General features: G+C 42.1%; 1 protein-coding gene across 8 annotated transcripts in view; it reads right to left on the bottom strand.

Annotated features, from left to right (window-relative positions):
• The window catches only part of SH3KBP1 (SH3 domain containing kinase binding protein 1), a 467100-nt gene that overhangs the window by 257031 nt on the left and 187291 nt on the right, over nucleotides 1-22778 (bottom strand). The window contains exon 1 of one of the 8 annotated variants that reach the window (XM_066248847.1): nucleotides 5128-5268. The exons of the other annotated variants lie outside the window; for them this stretch is intronic. Coding sequence (XP_066104944.1) covers nucleotides 5128-5178 — 51 coding nt within the window. The 5' untranslated portion in view covers nucleotides 5179-5268. Of the gene's footprint in view, nucleotides 1-5127; nucleotides 5269-22778 lie in introns of those variants that run through there. 8 annotated transcript variants of the gene reach the window in all.

The following is a 22778-nucleotide window of genomic DNA, read 5'->3' as shown; positions in this document are numbered from 1 at the left end:
CATTCTCTTTCATTTCCATGCACATCCCCATCACAATGAACTGTGTGCAGTGCGCCACAGTACACAGCCTTACAGAACCCAGGCATTATGAAAGCCAAGTTCCTCTAGCTTGCTTTTGTATTTAGATGCATTTAAGTCTTTTGCCAAGAAATAAGCACTTTGATGCAGTATGTGAAAACGATTTCCTCTAAAAGTCAGTACTCACCATAAGAGGTAGGTAGATATTCCTTATTTTACACAAAACTTCGTTGACTTCTAGGAGTTTAGTACTCTAATCACAAGTTCCCTTTCCTCCTACAAATCCCCCATTTCAGTAACATTGGTCTCAATTACTATCACCATAAATCCTCACACCCAAATGTCTCCATACCCAACTGCAGGGCTTTTCTCCTCCTCCTGAGTCACACTCACCAGACACCTTCTCGATTAGCCTTCTTTTGTGCCCATTTCTGATGGCCCTTCGGGAAGCCTCATTCCATTCTTTCAGTGGTTGTTAGAGCTAAAATACCAGTCAGGCCCCATCACTGGAAATGCAAGATACGGACCTCTACGAAGAGCAATTCTACTGAGTAAGCCGTATGTGCATAATTCAGAACACATCAAGGGCACATCAGTTTCTGTTGTACTCCATGCCTGTCCCGACCCAAAGAAGTTTAAATCAATGGCGTGTTTTGATCTGGTGTGTGTTTTGAATTCAATAAGCCGTACTCTTATATATATTTATATATGTATATTATACTTCTATAAACATTTTTTAAAGTGGCTTACACCATGTAAACTTATACGTGAAGAAGTAAGCATATTTTACATACCACCTACACTAGTGTTTTTCAAACCGTTCTTAAACTATGGGTTCTTGCCAATTAGTGGGTCACACAATCAATTTAAAAGGTCCTCACCAGCATTTTTTGTTATTGTGGTAAGAACACTTAAGATGTACCCCCTTGACAAAGTTTTCTCTTTTTTTTTTTTTTTTTGATTTTTTAATTGATTTTTAGAGAGAGGGGAGAGAGAGAGAAGGGGGAGGAGCAGGAAGCATCAACTCCCATATGTGCCTTGACCAGGCAAGCCCAGGGTTTCGAACCGGCAACCTCAGTGTTCCAGGTCGACGCTTTATCCCACTGCACCACCACAGGTCAGGCCCCCCTTGACAAAGTTTTAAGAGCATAATAGTGTTGTTAACTCCAGACACAATGTTGTGCAGCAACACTGCTCTCTAGAGCATAATCGTCTTGCATACTTAAACCTTATATACCCATTGAACAGCAATTCCCCACTTCCCCCAGCCTAGCCCCTGGCAAACAAGATATGGCAACATCCTAAACATCCATGGATGGAAACAAGAATCAAGAAATTGTGACATATACATACAATGGAATATTATTCGGCCTTAAAAAAGAAGGGAATCCTGCTCTATGCTGCCCAGCATTTTTGAAATGAAATAGAGAATATCAGAATACATTGCACACAGTGAAGGCACCTACTATTTCCAGAAACTTTTTGCAGTTACATGCATGTGAACATATACGTACAGTGAAAGTTGCCAAGTTTGGGGGTTTTTTTTTAATTACTTTAGAGAGAAGGAAAGGGGGAGAGACAGACAGACAGACAAACGTCAATTTCTTGTTCGCTTATTTGTGCACGCATTGGTTGATTCTTGTATGTGCCCTGACTGGAGATAGAACCTACCACCTGGGCATATTGGGATGGTACTCTAACCAACTGAGCTACTCGGCCAAGGCATTCTTTTTTTTTTTTTTAATGTAGGACATGGTCAAAGTAATCCTGAGAAATACCGAGTACAACAACAAATAATACACAGATCTGGAAGCCAGAGGGACCAGGGTTCTGATCCTGACTGGTGACAACCTTCTTAACCTCTATGAGCCTACATTTTACCATCTCCACAATGGGGGCATATTATTTACTGCCCAGTGCTGGTATCAGCGAGCTGGCAAACAGCCCACCCCAGAGCAGTCCTCAGACACTGTCCCCAGCCCTGCTGCCATATCCGTGGTACCCTGGGCCAGCTTTTCTAACTGAAGGAAGGATGTTTAAAGGAAATATACAAAGAGAGGGAGTGCAAAGGCTGAACCGCCATCATGTGATGTCTTTGGGCCTCTGAAGAACAAACTGCTAACATTTGAGAGCAGCAGGGCAGGGAAAAGCTCATGCCCAGCACACAGGGTGATAAATCATCTGGCTTTGGATTCTGACCAGAGGGAAAACCACTTTCCAAGATAAGAGGGTTTTCCCATTATTCTTGGCAGGAGGTGGGGAAAGGCAGGAGAGGAAGAAGGCCTCAGCAAGAAATGAGCATTTGTTTTAAGCAAATTACTTTGAAGACAGGTGGTTTTCATTTTAAGAAAATGATACTTAAAACAGCTAGAGGATTCCTCTGCATACCAGCTACAGGATTGCCAGGAGAGGGAAACAGGGCCCTGTGGTATGGAGTGTTCGCATAGTGCCAGGGCAATGGCAAAGGCACATGGGCCCAGGAGGGAATAGCACAAAAAAGATGGAACTGTCCTTATCAGTCTGCAGTCACAAACTATTTAAAAGTCATCCACAATATTCATCATCCAAAGCCTCTATTCATTCAACAAATATTTGCTGAGCATCTACTATGTGCCTAGAACTGGGGATACAGTGGAATAAGATAGTCAAGGCCTCTGCCTGAACTGGGGCTGAAATTCCAGTGGGAGAGGCAGCTAGTGCCAAATAAATCAATGAGGGAACAAAGAACTTACAGACAGTGATATCAGTGCTCTGCAAGAAACAGATATGGCGATGTGACAAGAAGGGAGAAAGGAAACTTAAGATGGAGGAAGTTCCTTTAGAATAAGAGGACCCAGGAGAGCTTCTCCCAGTAACACCTAAAAGCAGAACAAGAGCCAAAAAAAGGGTGTTCTCTGAAGTGGCCACTGCAGGTGCCTGGACCCAGGGACAGGAGCTGGGGAAGCCAGGGCACTGGTGTGTTGAAAGGCGGTGGCCAAGTGGGAGGTGACCTTGATGAGGCTGGAGAGGCAGGCAAGTCCCTGACCATACACGGTGCAGTAGACCATGGGAGAAAAAGTGGGCTTTAATAGAGAGCTACTGACGCTGTCAGAAGGACGACGAGGAGACAGGATCAGAGAAGGTGAAGTGATTAGCCAAATTATATATACATAACACAGAGATACAGACAATAAATAACGCAGCAAATCCCAGAGGGAAGGAGGGGGAGGTAGGAGGAAGGCGGTATGGGGAGGGGAGCAAAGGGAGTGTAATGGGGGGCATGTTGGTGGTGGTGGAGGGTGTTATATTGAGTGCGACAGTTGAATCCATGTTAAAACAATCAATTAACAATTTTATTAAAAATATAGCTACTGAAGTTGATATATTATAATACATGATCCTGATGTTGGTTACCAAAAAAGGTACTCTTAATTAAATCACTGCACAAAACAAAATGTACAGATGATATGATGTCTCCAAAATCAGTGATAAAAATTAGTGTTAGAATTCATGGGTAGTGTTAATGAAGAGACTTGCTAACTCTAGGCAAACCATTTTAGCCTAAATATGAGATGAAATACAAGGAATACAATGGGGGTAAGGAGTGGGAGAACGTGTGACTGACAAGGAAACACTATTATTAGCAATTAACTCACAGTTAGCAAATATAAAGCACATAGTAAAGCTAATGAACAAGGCAGGCTCTAGAAAGTCCCTGAAACAGACACACACACACAGTGGTGGAAAGGCAATTGTAAAATTGATCAATGGCAGGTGACTCAATCCACGAACGGGCTAACTGAAACAACCGGATGGAAAGTCATCACGACAGTGCCCTATGCCTACTTCTGAATCAGAAATCAGAAAGCTGCTGAGCAGTATTCTTCCAGATTAAACTTTTCTTTACATATTCATAACTTGGAAACTCGAAGCTGAACTGGAAATGGCTCTTCCAAATTATCATTCTCTCTCTAGGACTTATAACACGGCCTCATGAATTGAGTCCCCAGTCCCCACAATCTTTAAAGCAAATGTATCATTGAGACATGAGTATAAGCTACTCATACCTTCTCCCTGGGACCTCCTTGTTAGGGGGTCGCCTGGCCATGACTAAAAGGTGTTTGACTCGAACAAGTGGGGCTGTGGATTGCAGCAGGGCCAACTGTCCAACTTCAAAATCAAACCTATGCCACCAACCAAGAGATCTTGGTGGCCAAAAGGCTGTCCTAAAACAAGCCAGGGCCGGTGACATGGGGGCCATTCCCCAGAGGCCGGCACACAGCTTGCTTTGATGATGTACTAGCCCATGAAGGAAGGAGAGAGGGAAAGGAAGCCCAAAACACTTCACTCAGCTACAGCTTACCCAGTGCCGGGTGCTTATACACTCATTACTTCGAACAGTGCAGCAATCCCACACATGCACTGATTATGCTTTTTCAGGTGAAGATATGTACGACTAAGAGAGATTTCTGTTAGCGGCCCAAGTCAGCTGAGAGAGGACTACAGTCTCAACCCCCACCTAGAATCTAGCAACAGAACAGTACTCTGAGCGGGCCTGATTTGAGTTTCTGTCCCACCTTCCATCTCATTCTCATCTCCTCCCCTTTCATTCCTTCTCCCACCGGGAAAGCTAATTCCACACCTGGCTTCATCCCAGACTCCTGAATGCGCCAATTGCCTCAGCAAGGTTACCTGCTCCCAGCCCTTGGTCCGGACACCTCACTGATCAAAGGGCCACCTGCAGAGTACGGCGTGCGAGGGTGACTGAAGCTATGTTTAGTGTCCCCTGGAAAAAACTCCTCAATAGTGGTCAGGACAAGGAAAGAACCGTCATACCAGATGGCAGGGCTGTTCAAAATCTTTTTATATAGATGCCACTACAAAAGGGACTCAGCCAAAACCCCCTTCTGTCACAGGGGAAAGCTTGGGGAAAGAAGTTCCCTTCCACCACAAACAAGAAAACTGAGACCCGAGTCCAAGTAGAAATTGGTATTGCTCACAATCTGGGAAGGACTAGGTCAGGGCCAAATTCCCCATCACGCCCCGCTCCGGGCCTACCATATAATCAGGCAACAGGCTACAAAAGATGCAGACATTATAACAATCCGAACAGATGAATGGCCTACTTACAATCTCAGATGCATCTACAGCACTCGGGGCTTTGGCTGCAGAAAGCTCCATTCTTTGGGGTATGAAATAGTGATTTGGGGCTGACTGTGTCTGAACTCCGGGCAGGAGTGCCGTCCGTGCTTGCTGAGAACTCCACGTCCCTCTGATTCACTTGGCAGCTGAATTATTCTAAGCATCCTGTCCTGTACCCAGCCCGCCTTGCCCCTCCCACTACACATTCACAGTGGGTGGGTTTGTTTTTTAATTCTCTGCACTTAGTTCTGTCACAACTGAAGTGAAACTCATTTTTCAAGATTAATCCACTCTTTCACACTTGACAGTGTGAAACTTTTATGACCCAGGAGGAGAAAAAGGAAGAAGAGACACCTAACTCTAATTAGGAAGTTGTAACTAACATGGGAGAGAAGAGAGCTGGAGAACCGCAAGTCTGCAGCAACAGCAAAATGGAGATTATTCGAGACAGCTGAAACACTCCACCCAACCTCCAGGAGGGGACATGCACGGGAAACAAAGGGCATATGGTGTTTGCTTTCTTCAACATCCGTTCTCACCATTAAGAGCTGCACCAGTAAACGCTCATTACTGACACGAAGACAAACCTTACTCCAAGAGACTTGAAAATACAGCTCACAAACAAATAAATTACTTTGCAAAGCACGGACATACCTTGATTTATTTATTTTTTAATATATATAAAGCAGAATTTAATAAAGTCCAAATAACTGGCAGAATGTCTATTTGGCCTCATGAAGCATGAATTATACTTGAAAGAAAGTCAATTTCTGTTAATTTCAAGTTTATATAGTAACTCAACTACTGATACATTCAAGACAGGGTTTTGTTTTTTTTATTTTCTCCCAAGGACTGATTCCAAAGGGCTAACCTAATAATTAGATAAGAATGATTTTATATTATTTACTACTAGTTATATATTTATACATTTCTAGCGTAAAGCAAACAGGTTTCTCTAATGTGACATAAATCATTCATCTTCCACATACCCTCTAATGCCTACACTATTAAAACTTGTAAAGGTCAACTTCAGCACACTCTCTGACCAAATTACAACAGATTCCTGAATTGGGGAGCTCTGAACTGATGACATTTTTCACAGTGACGTAAAGCCAGGGTCAGCTTCAAAAACATTCACGTGCTATTTTATTACTTGCAAGCCTACCCAGCAGAACCCATTGTTAGTTCCTGGTGCCTACCCATTCACCACAGAGCCCATTCTCAGCTCCAGAGAGGTAGCAGAATTAACTCTAAACCAATCACCGGTTCAGAGTGGGCAGCAGGAACTAAGCTCGCCCAATCAGACAGACTGCAGAAAAGGACTCCGTCTACAAACCAGCTGTGAACAAGGAATCAGAGGGCTCCCCTCACTGCTAATGGATTCCATTCTACAACCACCTGACAACCACAGTGACACCAGCCCTTGGGTGAAGCTACTGCCAGAAAGACACCATGGAGGAGAAATGGCAAGAACACAGGTCTCTGATGTCCCTTAGAGTCCACCCTATCTGTAGCCTCCCCATTAGGTGTGATAACTAACAACCCTGTTTAAAGCAATCCGGCCAGGTGTCTGTTCCACGCAATCTGAAACATCTCTGACAGGGATGAGCTGAGTAGGAGCTGGAGGGCCAAGAGCAAGAGTTTGTAATTTGGCAAAGATACTCGTTCAAGTAAATAATACACTCAGAAAACATTTCCCTTAATGTTAAAGAGAAAGGAAAAATTACAAAGATGAGTGGTTGCTGAGGGATGGGTGTGGAAATGGGAAGAGACTGCAAATGGGCATAAGGCTGCTGTTGCAGTGATGGACATGTTAAAAATTAGACTGTGGTGATGGTTACACAACTTGTAAATGTACTGAAAACCATTGAGTGGGACAATTCAAATGGGTGAGTTTTAGGATATGCAAATTAGATCTCAATAAAGCTGTCTTTAAAAAGCTGCAAAGGAGCAGAGATGATCATTGAGGAAAAGTCTCTAGTTGAAGGAACATGTCCTCCATTCCCATCTGACGTTAGCACACAAGGCTTAAAACCCTTCCTCCAGTGCTTCCCGATCACCTCTAGAGTTCAAGTTCCTTTCAAAGGCACACAAGGTCCCTGTAAACCCCAGGGCTTACTTCCCCTACTTCCCATTTTACTCACTGGCAAAGCTTACTTTCACATACCCATCAGACCATTTCCCCTCCGGGCCTCTGCTCCTCCTACTCCCCATCCTGGGTCACTGGCACCATCCTCTACCTGATCTATTCCTTCCTATCCTGTGGCAGGTTCTTAGCTTCCCCCCCAGGAGCCCCCTTAGCATATGGGCCATGCACCACAATGGGCTGCTAAGCTGTCTCTCCCAGGGCCTGGGGCAGCATTCTGGACCTCATGGAACTGGTCTGTTCTTTCTCTTTTTCAGGAAAGACACCAGCTTCTTCTGCAGGTCACTTTTGTCATTGAGTTGGGGGGCCGGGAGAACCAGAGGCAGGCTCCCTGTGTCCTGTCTCTCACCCACACCCACTTTTCCACAGAGACTTTGGGCTCAGCAAGGGATACAGGCCCCCACAACATGTAAATGGGACCCTGTAAAAAATTCCCTTACCCCGGACCCCACTGAACACTTCTGCTTGTCTACTCAAACCTTCCCTGATGCAGAAGGTAATGGCGACAACGCACAGTTCTCCCTCACTGTATAAGCTTCAAAAACCAGAAGAGAGGGAAAATCCAACCTTCTTTTTTCTTCTGATTATGGGGTTTCCCTAATTTTTTAACCCTTAGACAAGGTAAGGAGCTAGGGTACGGAAAGTCACGAATGCCACAAGAAGGGGAAATACTTGATTTTGAAAAAAATGCTAGACATTAAAAACAGGACACAATAGATGAAGGAAAGCTGAGAAGATTTGTGTCCACTCAGTGTCTTATCTTCCTGCATGTCCTCAGGGGAAAAGATTACTAGTAAGACTTAGGAAATGTATAAAAGCCAGTTGCTAGATAGTCTCACTTATCAAAAAAACAAAAGAAGGAAGGGAGGAAGGGAGGGAGGGAAGAAGGGAGGGAAGGGAGGAAGGGAGGAAAGGAGGGAGGGAGAGAGGGAGGGAGAAAGGGAGGGAGGGAAGGAGAGGGAGGGAGAGAGGAAGGAAGGAAGGAAGGAAGGAAGGAAGGAAGGAAGGAAGGAAGGAAGGAAGGAAGGAAGGAAGGAAGGAAGGAAGGAAAGGAGAGAAGGAGAGAAGGAGGGAGGGAGGGAGGGAGGAGGGAAGGGGTCATAGTGGGAAAGGAGCGCCATTGAGTTTTGCTTCATTGCAGAGAAAACATCAGCCAGCCATCTTCCGAGCTTGTTTGGGCTCTCTGAACACCACCAGAAAGAAACCCCAACGCCAGGAGCATAGGAAAGAGCTGAAATAACACTTTAAATGTGCACAATGGTAATTTCAACTCCTACCTCATAATCATGATTTCTCTTTTCCATATTTGGGCCCCAGCTTCCCTGGACACACTCTGGGAGCCTTCACAGACATTATCTAATGTGAAACAAGTCAGCAAACTAACCATTATGTACTCTCTTTTTCTCCTAGCTCTCTGATTTAAGCTGGTCTGGATGCAATCATAAAGAACGGTCACTCCCCTGCCAAGGTGGGTGGCTAAGATTTGTCATGTAGTTTGGGTCAAACAGGAAGCTCTTAGAGTGCCAGTAAATTTGCTTTTAAATATCTCAATCTAATTCCTACAGTGAAGCTTTCAAAGCTGTCATTATCCTCCTTCCCACGCAGAAAACAAAGCTGGCAAATTTATTATCAAGTGACTTTAGTATAGCTTCCTCCCACAAAAAATTGCCTGCCTCCACAGTCTTGTCCATGTCCCTGAGTCTCGTTTTTGTGTCCCACCTATGTGGGGGGAGGGAGAGGAGGACCACAAAGAAAACCAGATAGAAGGTGACGGAAGACAATTTGACTTTGGGTGATGGGTATATAACATAATCAAATGTCAAAATAACCTGGAGATGCATTCTCTGTATCTATGTACCCTAATTAGTCAATGTCACCCCATTAAAATTAATAATAAATTATTTTTAATTTTTTTTTGTATTTTTCTGAAGCTGGAAATGGGGAGAGACAGTCAGACAGACTCTCGCATGCGCCTGACCGGGATCCACCCGGCACGCCCACTAGGGGCGATGCTCTGCCCCTCCGGGGCATCGCTCTGCCGTGACCAGAGCCACTCTAGTGCCTGGGGCAGAGGCCAAGGAGCCATCCCCAGCGCCCGGGCCATCTTTGCTCCAATGGAACCTTGGCTGCAGGAGGGGAAGAGAGAGACAGAGAGGAAGGGGGGGTGGAGAAGCAAATGGGCGCCTCTCCCATGTGCCCTGGCCGGGAATCGAACCCGGGTCCCCCACACGCCAGGCCGACGCTCTACCGCTGAGCCAACCGGCCAGGGCCAATAAATTATTTTTTTTTATTTATTCATTTTAGAGAGGAGAGGGAGAGACAGAGAGGGGGGGGGGAGAGGAGCTGGAAGCATCAACTCCCATATGTGCCTTGACCAGGCAAGCCCAGGGTTTTGAACCGGCGACCTCAGCATTTCCAGGTCGACGCTTTATCCACTGCACCACCACAGGTCAGGCGATCATCAGTTTTTCATTGTGACACCTTAGTTGTTCATTGATTGCTTTCCCATATGTGCCTTGACCGTGGGCCTTCAGCAGACCGAGTAACCCCTTGCTCGAGCCAGCGACCTTGGGTCCAAGCTGGTGAGCTTTTTGCTCAAGCCAGATGAGCCTACACTCAAGCTGGCGACCTCGGGGTCTTGAACCTGGGTCTTCTGCTTCCCAGTCTGACACTCTATCCACTGCGCCACTGCCTGGTCAGGCCAATAAATTATTTTTAAAAATTGCCTGCCTCGCCTTAGCCCCAGTGACTCTAATCAAATCCCTTTGGGAATCGTCCTCCTTCAAACTCGCCCACGTGACTCTGGTGATCAACATAGTGCTAAAATAGAGGGCTGAGTCTAAAGGGCTCACAGCTACTCTCGCTACGAAAAGTAGCCTCACCTGGAAGCTTCTTCAAACTGCAGAACCTCAGCCTCCCCACAGCCACCTGCCCGCAGCCCAGACCCCTAATCCCAGTCTGCACTTTAACCTAATCCCCAGGGAGCCTACGGCACCGCAGGGCACAGGACCTTGTCACCATCTGGCTTCAGAATCCCCAGGGTTGTGTTTTGTTTGTTTTCCCATCACAAGTGGGAGAAGGAGCAGTGGGAGGTCACGATCAGAATCCACATTCCAAACTTTCTCTGGATCTTACTGATAAACCACAGGCCAAACCCTGCTCCCTCCTCTCCCCACCCTCCCAGAAACTATGAGTAGTCAGATGAAACGTAAAGGGAGTTAAAGACTAGACACAGCCTGCTTTTTCAATTAAAGCAATATATTTTTCCATTTCTGCTGGCAGCACTGACACTTGCTTTCCTGCGCATGTTTCAAACTACTCCTACATCATCAAAGCAGCAGAACCTGCAACATTTTTTTCTTATTAAAGAGCTTTATGTGCAACCCAAGTATGCCAGGATAAATAATTCTTGGGACTTAATAGAACTACTAATTGCATCCATTCCTAAAAATCAATATACTTCAAGAAACTTTTTAAAATTTCATATGCTTATTTCCTTTTGTCGAATAACATTATAAGGCATTCACAGGAAGTTGTGGTTCCAATGGAACATGGCTGCATATTGAAATAAAGCCTTGCAGTAGCCTCACACCCAGCTCAGCCAAGATTCCCAGCAGCAGGTTCTCAGAACCTGACAGATTGGGGCATCCCTCATGCTAATTACAGTTTGTCTTGCTGTTGTTTTAAGGCAGCCAAGGCCTCCCAGATAATCCTGTAGAAGAGTACAATTAGGAGTGAGAGAGCACAGACTCTGAAGCAAAACCACCCACAGGCTCAAATCCAGCTCTGGCATTGACTAACTGTGTTCCCTTGGGCAAGTTACTTAACGCCTCTGGGCCATGGGAAGTCCTGGATAAAACGTCTGCTGTTTTTCTGACCCAGCATGTAGTACCCCAAACAGTACAGATAATAGAACAATACACACACTAGATGCTCAGTTATTACCACAGGGTTAGAGAACACTCCACCAAGATTGCATTTCCTTCAATAAATGTTTCAATACCGAACACCAGCAACCTTTGGTGTGTCAAGAGAGGTGCCCGTGGGAAGATTTTTTGCTTTCGTCTAATGCAGTGGTTCTCAACCTGTGGGTCGCGACCCCGGCGGGGGTCGAACGACTAAAACACAGGGGTCGCCTAAAGCCATCGGAAATATGTATTTTATTTAAAAATGTATTGTATAATAAATATGTATTTTCCGATGGCTTTAGGCGACCCCTGTGTTTTGGTCGTTCAACCCCCGCCAGGGTCGCGACCCACAGGTTGAGAACCGCTGGTCTAATGCCAAAAAGAAAAAAAAACAAACACCCAAAAACAATGAATATAATTCCCCTCTTCATCCAATGTAAAATTCAAAGTTCTCCCTCTCCAATTCTGTACTTAATATGGTTTATTTGTTATGGTTTATTTATTCTCAAAGAGTAAGTGTTATTATAGAAAAATATGAAAAACACTTGAGCAGGTTTAAAAACACGGTCTGCAAAAACAGTAGACTGGTACCAATTATGTTACAGATATTAAAATCACAAATGCTGATATCCAGAATGTTCTCGGTAGACAAGTCCAGACAATATAGCTTTCTCAGTTAATATTATTGTATATAATAACGTATGTAGTAGTAGGACAGCAGAGGGAATTGGGAAACTGAAACTATTCAAACTACCCATTCTCATCTGTTTTTAAGTACTCATAACAAATGAACTAATGATACATTGTTCAACATGTATTTATAAAATCCATTTCCCTTGGCAGTTTCACTAGCCAATGCTTTAACAGAAACTGGAAATGGGGAGGCAGTCAGACAGACTCCCGCATGCACCCGACTGGGATCCACCTGGCATGCCCACCAGGGGGTGATGCTCTGCCCATCTGGGCCGTTGCTCTGTTGCAACCAGAGCCATTCTAGCGCCTGAGGCAGAGGCCATGGAGCCATCCTCAGCGCCCGAGCCAACTTTGCTCCAATGGAGCCTTGGCTGTGGGAGGGGAAGAGAGAGACAGAGAGGAAGGAGAGGGGGAGGGGTGGAGAAACAGATGGGCACTTCTCCTGTGTGCCCTGGCCAGGAATTGAACCCGGGACTCCTGCATGCCAGGCTGATGCTCTACCACTGAGCCAACCAGCCAGGGCCCAAGGCTGACTTTTAATGAGTTGGCACTCTCCACCAAGCCAGGTAACATCTCTGAGCATCATGTGTAACAGGAATAATCACTGTCGGGGGCGGGGATGGGGAATGAGGACTGGCTGAGTTCATGTGAGTTCTCTACAATTATGAAGAGGAGTAAGTTAAACAGTTTTATTGGGTAAATAATGAAGCTTCGACTCATAACAGCAAATTTACGTTCCTTTTCATTGTGCCAGGTCATGAAGTGGTTACAAAATTGTATAATAGACTCTCCTTGGCCCCCACACTGGGGGGAGGCAGGAGTAATTCTTATATGTGTTTAAAGAAAGAAGAATGTGAGCAAGAGAGAGCCCACCCACTTCCTCCCTAGGTTAGCCTCGACAGTGACACAGCCAAAAGGCTTGTGCTCATCATTCCCATAGCACTGTTACCTCCTAAAGAACAAAATTTTACTGAGGGAAATCCAAGCTTGTTTGTGCCTCAGAGCCTTTGCACTTGCTGTTCTCTGCTTAGATGGTTCTTAGTAATGGCAGGAGCCTTGTCATCATTCAGGTATGAGCTACAATGTCATGTCCCTTTCTCTGATGACTCCACCTAAAACAGCCCTTATACTCCACCAGTCACCCTATCTTTTTTTCCATCCAATATGTCTTTGTTGCATACATCACTATCTATAATTACCTCTCTGATTGTCTTCAGTTATGCTCTCCCTCCTCTGTTAGAATGTACACCCTCTAAGAGCACAGACCTTATGAGGTCCATTCCTAAAACGGCACCAGGTACATAGAGGACACTGAGTGGCCAGAACAAGGTAACACAGGCAGACCTCGGAGATACTGCAGGTTCACTTCCAGGCCACTGCAATAAAGCAAGTTGCCATCTTTTTGCTGGTGGAGGGTCTGACCTTCAATTTGTAGGAAAAAAAAATCACCATCTGTGAAGCACAATGAAGTGAAGTCCACAATGAGGTATGACTGTATATGTGTTATAGTTTGATAGTTCCAACATCTGTGTCATATCTGTGTCTGGTTCTGATGACTGCTTTGTCTCTCCTAAAAGAGGACAATTTACTTTAAAATGGGCATGTTGATAAGTTAAAGTGTATCATTCACTGTCATTTAAACTGATATCCAACTATTATTAATATTCATGGACATTGGAAGTTACTAATGATCACACTCTCATTCAGCAAAGTGTTAGACCCCAGGGTGCGACAAATCATGCAACACCCAGGAATCTAACCTCTCAAACCTTTAAGCTGCCACTCCTCTTACCCACCTTCCCAATTTAATAGAATCAGCAATCATATATAAGTGAAAGCAGCAGCAGCTTGGTAAGATCCATCTCACAGAAAATAAATGTTCCCTTTTTACTTAAATAATTCACAAGCCTTCAATAATAGCAAATAAAGTATATGCTATGAAAGAAAAAATAAGCCATGAATGACTCCAAAACTTCAGATTCATCTTAAAGATTGTATAGTAAATTCACTTAAACCAGCTGAATATTTAACACAATTCTTCTCTATACTTAAGACCATTCTAGCCACTCTGGAGAAAAAATGGCTAAACGCGAATAACCCAGCAATCCCTGCCAGGACAAGACTCAGCAACGGGGCACAGGGCTGAGAGACCTCGGTGGCCACGCGGTCTGGGAATGACAGATGCATGCCACAGGTCAAGAATGGCTCTGTGGTAAATTCACTGGCAGAGTCACTTGTAATTATTTTTAGGCTTTAATATTCACTTGTATATTCCAACTGAAAGGAAGAAAAGGATATAGTGTTCAGTAAAGTAGATGAAAGTCATTTGGCTTCACTATAATGAATGAAGACAGGACCAAGTTTGTCTATAATGAGACTAAAATGGGATGGCTCTACCCTTGATGATTCTATAGCTTTAATTACTGTGTGTGGCTGTGAGCTGCATCCCAGGTAGAACTCCAATTAGGGTGACCAGTTAGATAGCTAAATAACATACTTCCCCCTGCCTGGGAACCATGGCGTGTCAACTGTGCTATGATATTACAAGGGCTGTTTACAAATCAGCTGAACCCCTGCATTGCAACAGGCCTGAAATTAGATTTCCTATCCAGCTTGAGGGCAGAAGACTGTGTTCAGCTTAAAGTTGGCAGCACTATTGACTTGACTGTCACCTTAAAACATCTGTTAATGGAACCCATTCAAATTCAAGTTTTGAAATAAAAGGATGACTTAAATTGAATAAAAAATATCAGAGGCTAAAAATGAAGTAAGGCATATGGATTTTTAACCACCACTGACAGGAGAAGCTCACGCTATAATTGCATGGATTATATGTACCAAAGAGACCATCTATCGTGTGACAGTTTGAACCAAATAACAAAGCATTCCCTGAAAAAACATCAATAAGCACAAAGAAGTAATTTCTCAACATTTAAAAGCGCACAAACAAGGCATGCTCTGTATTCAAGTGTGTTTCAAAGTTCCCATTATGTGCCACTGGAACCTAATGTCCTAATTACTCAGTTAACACAGAATAGCTGGAAATGCTTCCATATGGCAGATGTACTTTTTTATAGTCAGGTTGGCAATTATTCTATTTTCAAGATTTAAAGGCCTGGCCCGGCAGCTCAGCTGGTTAGACTGTCATCCCAATACACCATGGCTGTGGGTTCAATCCCCGGTCAGAACACATACAAGAATCGACCAGTGAGTGCATAAATAAGTGGAACAACACATTGATGTTTCTCTCTGGAGCATGCTCTCTTGCTCTCTCTCTTTCCCCTCTTGAAAATAAAAAAATAAATTAATTAATTAAAAGATTTGGAGCCTGAGGCCCTGGCCGGTTGGCTCAGTGGTAGAGCGTCGGCCTGGTGTGCAGAAGTCCCGGGTTCGATTCCTGGCCAGGGCACACAGGAGAAGTGCCCATCTGCTTCTCCACCCCTCCCCCTCTCCTTCCTCTCTGTCTCTCTCTTCCCCTCCCACAGCCGAGGCTCCATTGGAGCAAAGATGGCCCAGGCGCTGGGGATGGCTCCTTGGCCACTGCCCCAGGCGCTAGAGTGGCTCTGGTCGCAACAGAGCAATGCCCCAGAGGGGCAGAGCATCACCCCCTGGTGGGCAGAGCATCGCCCCCTGGTGGGCGTGCCGGGTGGATCCCGGTCGAGCGCATGCGGGAGTCTGTCTGACTGTCTCTCCCCGTTTCCAGCTTCAGAAAAATACAAGAAAAAAAAAAAGAAGATTTGGAGCCTGACCAGGCAGTGGCGCAGTGGATAGAGTGTTGGCCTGGGATGCAAAGGACCCAGTTCAAAACCCCGAGGTCGCTGGCTTGAGCATGGGGTAGCCGGCTTGAGCGCGGAATCATAGACATGACTCCATAGTCACTGGATTGAGGCCCAAGGTTGCTAGCTTGAATCCAAGGTCGCTGGCTTGGGCCCAAGATTGCTGGCTTGAGCAAGGGGTCACTCACTCTGTTTAATACCCCCCCCCGTCAAGGCACATATGAGAAAGCAATCAATGAATAACTAAGGTGCCACAATAAAGAATTAACGCTTCTCATCTCTCTCCCTTCCTGTCTGTCTCTGTCTGTCCCTCTCTCTGTCTCTCTCACTAAAAAAAAAAAAAAAAAGAAAGATTTGGAGACAAAAAGTTGTACGTGCACTCATGATTTTGCAGCTGAGAGCAATAGTGAAATATAAGCCAAGCTGCTAAATAGCAGTTACAGAACACCATTGCCAAGCAGGTTTCCTTCTGTTAGTGCCCGTGAAGGCCTCGATATTACAGTTTGACTATAAGTTCAGCAGTTATAACTTGATAATAATTATGATTTTAAATAGTTGTAATGTAGCTGTTGCCATAATCTGTCAACCTATGCAAACCCCATGTGACGGAGCACTTCAGCAGGTGGCGTCACATTGCTGACAGTGAGATACTGTCTAAACTGGTGTTTCCCAACGTGGGGCCCACGCCCCACAGGGGGGCAATTCGATAGTTAAGGGGGGCAATTTGAAAATGGACTCAACACGACTTTAACTCTTTCGCCCTGGGCCATTTAAATGCAATGCTAGATATCGGTGCCAAATTTAACAAAAAATGCAATTCTTAAATAATTGCGGTAAATAATTATTAAGTATAATTTTGTTTGACGAGACCAAAATATCAACTGGGTGATTGGCGTCGTCAAGTAAACTTCGTCCTGGGTTCACCGCGGAGCGTGCCATCTGCCGCGGGGAACCCCGGACGTTTTAAAAACTCGCTAAACAACGCAGTTATTCTCACCTAATTGGCCCATCGCAACTTCTGTAGTGTTTCACATTATTCAGTTGGTGTTAATTTGAAATAAGTGTCAGTCAAAACTGTTGTACAAGCTCGTTGATTTAATAAATATACATATATATATTGTATAGATATAATTGGTAAGTATTTTATTTTATTTTTATCAATATTAAACTCTTTATTAAGTACTTCTTGCATCGGGGCTAGAAAGCACTAATATTTTATAAATATTATTGGGGCTATAATAGTGCATGCACGACAATTTTAATTTTAGAAGCATAACTTTCCAGAAAATTTTGTCAAGTGGAAAAAATATAGATACCTTTTGATTTGCAGTGGTAGTGTAGTAAATGTGTTATATACATTTAAATAAATATGAATTTTTAGTATACGTTTACTCTATGTGACATTGAATATATTTTAACACATATTTTAATATTAGTTTTTTTGTTTTTGTTTTTTTTTTAATAAATTTTTATTAATGGTAATGGGATGACATTAATAAATCAGGGTACATATATTCAAAGAAAACATGTCTAGGTTATTTTGTCATCAAATTATGTTGCAAACCCCTCGCCCAAAGTCAGATTGTCCTCCGTCACCCTCTATCTAGTTCTCTGTGCCCCTCCCCCTCCCCCTAACTCTCTCCCTCCCTCCCTCCCATGTCCTCCCTCCCCCCCACCCTTGGTAACCACCACACTCTTGTCCATGTCTCTTAGTCTCATTTTTATGTTCCACCAATGTATGGAATCATGTAGTTCTTGTTTTTTTCTGATTTGCTTATTTCACTCCTTATAATGTTATCAAGATCCCACCATTTTGCTGTAAATGATCTGATGTCATCATTTCTTATGGCTGAGTAGTATTCCATAGTGTATATGTGCCACATCTTCTTTATCCAGTCTTCTATTGAAGGGCTTTTTGGTTGTTTCCATGTCTTGGCCACTGTGAACAGTGCTGCAATGAACATGGGGCTACATGTGTCTTCACGTATCAATGTTTCTGAGGTTTTGGGGTATATACCCAGTAGAGGGATTGCTGGGTCATAAGGTAGTTCTATTTGCAGTTTTTTGAGGAACCACCATACTTTCCTCCATAATGGTTGTACTACTTTACAGTCCCACCAACAGTGAATGAGGGTTCCTTTTTCTCCACAGCCTCTCCAACATTTGCTAGTACCCGTCTTGTTGATAATAGCTAATCTAACAGGAGTGAGGTGGTATCTCATTGTAGTTTTGATTTGCATTTCTCTAATAACTAATGAAGCTGAGCATCTTTTCATATATCTGTTGGCCATTTGTATCTCTTCCTGGGAGAAGTGTCTGTTCATGTCCTCTTCCCATTTTTTTATTGGATTGTTTGTTTGTTTGTTGTTGAGTTTTATGAGTTCTTTGTAAATTTTGGATATTAGGCCCTTATCTGAGCTGTCGTTTGAAAATATCAGTTCCCATATAGTTGGCTGTCTGTTTATTTTGATATCAGTTTCTCTTGCTGAGCAAAAACTTTTAATTCTGATGTAGTCCCATTCATTTATCTTTGCCTTCACTTCTCTTGCCATTGGAGTCAAGTTCATAAAATGTTCTTTAAAACCCAGGTCCATGATTTTAGTACCTATGTCTTCTTCTATGTACTTTATTGTTTCAGGTCTTATATTTAGGTCTTTGATCCATTTTGAATTAATTTTAGTACACGGGGACAGGCTGTAGTCGAGTTTCATTCTTTTGCATGTGGCTTTCCAGTTTTCCCAACACCATTTGTTGAAGAGGCTTTCTTTTCTCCATTGTGTGTTGTTGGCCCCTTTATCAAAGATTATTTGACCATATATATGTGGTTTTATTTCTGGGCTTTCTATTCTGTTCCATTGGTCTGAGTGTCTATTTTTTTGCCAATACCATGCTGTTTTGATTATCGTGGCCCTATAATATAGTTTAAAGTCAGGTATTGTAATGCCCCCAGCTTCATTCTTTTTCCTTAGGATTGTTTTGGCTATTCGGGGTTTTTTATAGTTCCATATAAATCTGATGATTTTTTGTTCCATTTCTTTAAAAAATCTCATAGGGATTTTAATGGGAATTGCATTAAATTTGTATATTGCTTTGGGTAATATGGCCATTTTGATTATATTTATTCTTCCTATCCAAGAACAAGGAATATTTTTCCATCTCATTGTATCTTTTTCGATTTCCCTTAACAATGCTTTGTAATTTTCATTATATAGGTCCTTTATGTTCTTTGTTATGTTTATTCCTAGGTATTTTATTTTTTTTGTTGCAGTCGTGAAGGGGATTATTTTTTTGAGTTCGTTTTCTAATATTTCATTGTTGGCATATAGAAAGGCTATGGACTTTTGTATGTTAACTTTGTATCCTGCGACCTTACTGTATTGGTTTATTGTTTCTAATAATCTTTTTGTGGAGTCCTTCGGGTTTTCAATGTATAGGATCATATCATCAGCAAAAAGTGATAGCTTTACTTCTTCTTTTCCGATATGGATGCCTTTTATTTCTTTGTCTTGTCTGATTGCTCTGGCCAGAACTTCTAGCACCACGTTGAATAAGAGTGGAGAGAGTGGACAACCCTGTCTTGTTCCTGATTTAAGGTAGAAAGTCCTCAGTTTTATGCCGTTTAATAGGATGTTGGCTGATGGTTTATCATATATGGCCTTTATCATGTTGAGGTATTTTCCTTCTATACCCATTTTGTTGAGAGTCTTAAACATAAAATTGTGTTGTATTTTATCAAAAGCCTTTTCTGCATCTATTGATAAGATCATGTGGTTTTTGTTCTTTGTTTTGTTGATATGGTGTATTACGTTAACCGTTTTGCGTATGTTGAACCATCCTTGAGATTCTGGGATGAATCCCACTTGATCATGATGTATTATTTTTTTAATATGTTGTTGTATTCGGTTTGCCAGTATTTTGTTTAGTATTTTAGCATCTGTATTCATTAGAGATATTGGTCTATAGTTTTCTTTCTTTGTGCCATCCTTGCCAGGTTTTGGTATGAGGGTTATGTTGGCCTCATAAAATGTGTTTGGAAGTATTGCTTCTTCTTCAATTTTTTGGAAGACTTTGAGTAGAATAGGAACCAAGTCTTCTTTGAATGTTTGATAGAATTCACTAGTATAACCGTCTGGGCCTGGACTTTTATTTTTGGGGAGATTTTTAATAGTTTTTTCTATTTCCTCCCTGCTGATTGGTCTGTTTAGGCTTTCTGCTTCTTCATGACTCAGTCTAGGAAGGTTGTATTGTTCTAGGAATTTATCCATTTCTTCTAGATTGTTGTATTTGGTGGCATATAATTTTTCATAGTATTCTACAATAATTCTTTGTATTTCTATGATGTCTGTGGTGATCTCTCCTCTTTCATTTTGGATTTTATTTATTTGAGTCCTGTGTCTTTTTTCCTTGGTGAGTCTTGCCAAGGGTTTGTCAATTTTGTTGATCTTTTCAAAGAACCAGCTCCTTGTTTTATTGATTTTTTCTATAGTTTTTCTGTTCTCTATTTCATTTATTTCTGCTCTGATTTTTATTATCTCCTTTCTTCGGCTGGTTTTGGGTTGTCTTTGTTCTTCTTTTTCTAGTTCCTTAAGGTGTGAAGTTAAGTGGTTTACTTCGGCTCTCTCTTGTTTGTTCATATAGGCCTGAAGTGATATGAACTTTCCTCTTATTACTGCTTTTGCTGCATCCCAGAGATTCTGATATGTCGTATTTTCATTTTCATTAGTCTGTATATATCTTTTGATTTCTGCACTTATTTCTTCTTTGACCCATTCATTTTTTAGAAGTATGTTGTTTAGTTTCCACATTTTTGTGGGTTTTTCCCCCTCTTTTTTGCAGTTGAATTCTAGTTTCAAGGCTTTATGATCAGAAAATATGCTTGGTACAATTTCAATTTTTCTAAATTTGCTGATATTGTCTTTGTGGCCCAACATATGGTCAATTCTTGAGAATGTTCCATGTACACTAGAGAAAAATGTATACTCTGTCGCTTTGGGATGAAGTGTCCTGTAGATGTCTATCATATCCAGGTGTTCTAGTATTTCGTTTAAGGCCACTATATCTTTATTGATTCTCTGTTTGGATGACCAAACTAGAGCCGTCAGCAGTGTATTGAGGTCTCCAAGTATGATTGTATTTTTGTTAGTTTTTGTTTTAAGGTCAATAAGTAGCTGTCTTATATATTTTGGTGCTCCTTGGTTTGGTGCATATATATTAAGGATTGTTATGTCTTCTTGATTCAACTTCCCCTTAATCATTATGAAATGACCATTTTTGTCTCTGAGTATTTTTTCTGTCTTGTAGTCAGCATTATTAGATATGAGTATTGCTACGCCTGCTGTTTTTTTGGGTGTTGTTTGCTTGGAGTATTGTTTTCCAGCCTTTCACTTTGAATTGGTTTTTATCCTTGTTGCTTAGATGTGTTTCTTGTAGGCAGCATATAGTTGGATTTTCTTTTTTAATCCATTCTGCTACTCTGTGTCTTTTTATTGGTAAGTTTAATCCATTTACATTTAGTGTAATTATTGACACTTGTGGGTTCCCTACTGCCATTTTATAAATTGCTTTCTGTTAGTTTTGTATCTAGTTTGATTCTTCTCTTTTGTTTTTCTATCATTTGTTTTTGTTTGTTTGTGTTCCATACTTCTTTCCTCTGTTGCTACCTTTTTTAAGTCAAGTGTTTTTGTGGTGGTTTTTTTAAGGGTGGTTACCATTAAGTAATGAAAAGGGTACCTACCATATTCATTGTAGTACCCTATCTTATAAGTATTTCTGCACTTCATCCTCCTTTGCTACTGTTAATCTCCATCCTCTCCCCCATTTTTTTCCTTTGTTGTCACAGTTTAAGTTTGGTTTTATTGTGTTCTTGGTGGAGCTGTTACTTGTGGTGTTGTTTTCTTTTGTTCTTTGAATCTGGTTGGAAAACCCCCTTTAGTATTTCCTGGAGTGGGGGCTTTCTGTTGATAAATTCTCTCATCTTTTCTGTATTTGTGAATGTTTTTATATCTACTTCATACTTGAAGGATAGCTTTGATGGGTATAGTATTCTTGGCTGAAAGTTCCTCTCTTTCAGGGCTTTAAATATTGGGGTCCACTCTCTTCTAGCTTGTAGAGTTTCTGCTGAGAAATCTGATGATAATCTAATAAGCCTTCCTTTATATGTTGTACTCTTCTTTTCCCTGGCTGCCTTGAGAATTTTTTCTTTGTCATTGGTTTGTGTCATCTTTATTATGATGTGCCTTGGAGTGGGTTTGTTGGGGTTAAGAAAACTTGGTGTTCTGTTTGCTTCTTGAATTTGAGGCTTTAGTTCCTTCCACAGGCTTGGGAAGTTCTCGTCTATTATTTGTTTGAGTATATTCTCCATTCCATTTTCTTTCTCTTCTCCCTCTGATATACCTATTATTCTTATGTTATTCTTTCTGATGGAGTCAGACAATTCCTGTAGGGCTTTCTCGTTTTTTATTATTTTTGAGTCTCTTTCTTCTTCTCTCTGTTGTGCCTCAAGTTGTTTGTCTTCTATTTCACTAATCCTATCTTCAATCTGGGCTGTTCTGTTAGCTAAGCTTGTTACCTCGTTTTTCAGCTCGTGAATTGAGTTTTTCATTTCTGTTTGATTTGTTTTTATAGTTTCAATTTCCTTGGTAATATATTCTTTGTGTTCATTGAGTTGTTTTCTGATCTCCCTATATTGCCTTTCTGTGTTTTCTTGTATATCTCTGAGTATTTTTAAGATTTCTATTTTAAATTCTCTGTCATTTAGTTCCAAGGCTTCCAATATGTTAAGTCTTTTCTCCATAGATTTTTCCACATCTATTTGTGTTACCTCTCTTTCTTTTGTATCCATAATATTCGATTTCCTCTTTCTTATCGGCATCTGAGGGTGGTCTTATTGATAGCACTAATTAGAATTAATAAAGAGTAAAAAGTAAAAAAAAAAAAAGGTAAAACACCCCACAAAAAAAAACAGTAATAATTTATTATTTCCCCCTTTTTTTCTCTCTTCTCTTTCCCTCCTCTCCCCTCCTCAGGGAAATATCATGCCTATACTGGAGGGCCTGATTTGGGGTGAAGAGTTCAAGGGGCAAAAAAAGGGAGTAGGGACCTACTAAATGCAAAAAA

The sequence above is a fragment of the Saccopteryx bilineata genome, chromosome X (assembly GCF_036850765.1).
Source record: "Saccopteryx bilineata isolate mSacBil1 chromosome X, mSacBil1_pri_phased_curated, whole genome shotgun sequence".
NCBI classification, from domain to species: Eukaryota; Metazoa; Chordata; class Mammalia; order Chiroptera; family Emballonuridae; genus Saccopteryx; species Saccopteryx bilineata.
Note: the sequence above shows the minus strand (reverse complement) of the source record. Positions and strands in the feature narration are given on the sequence as shown.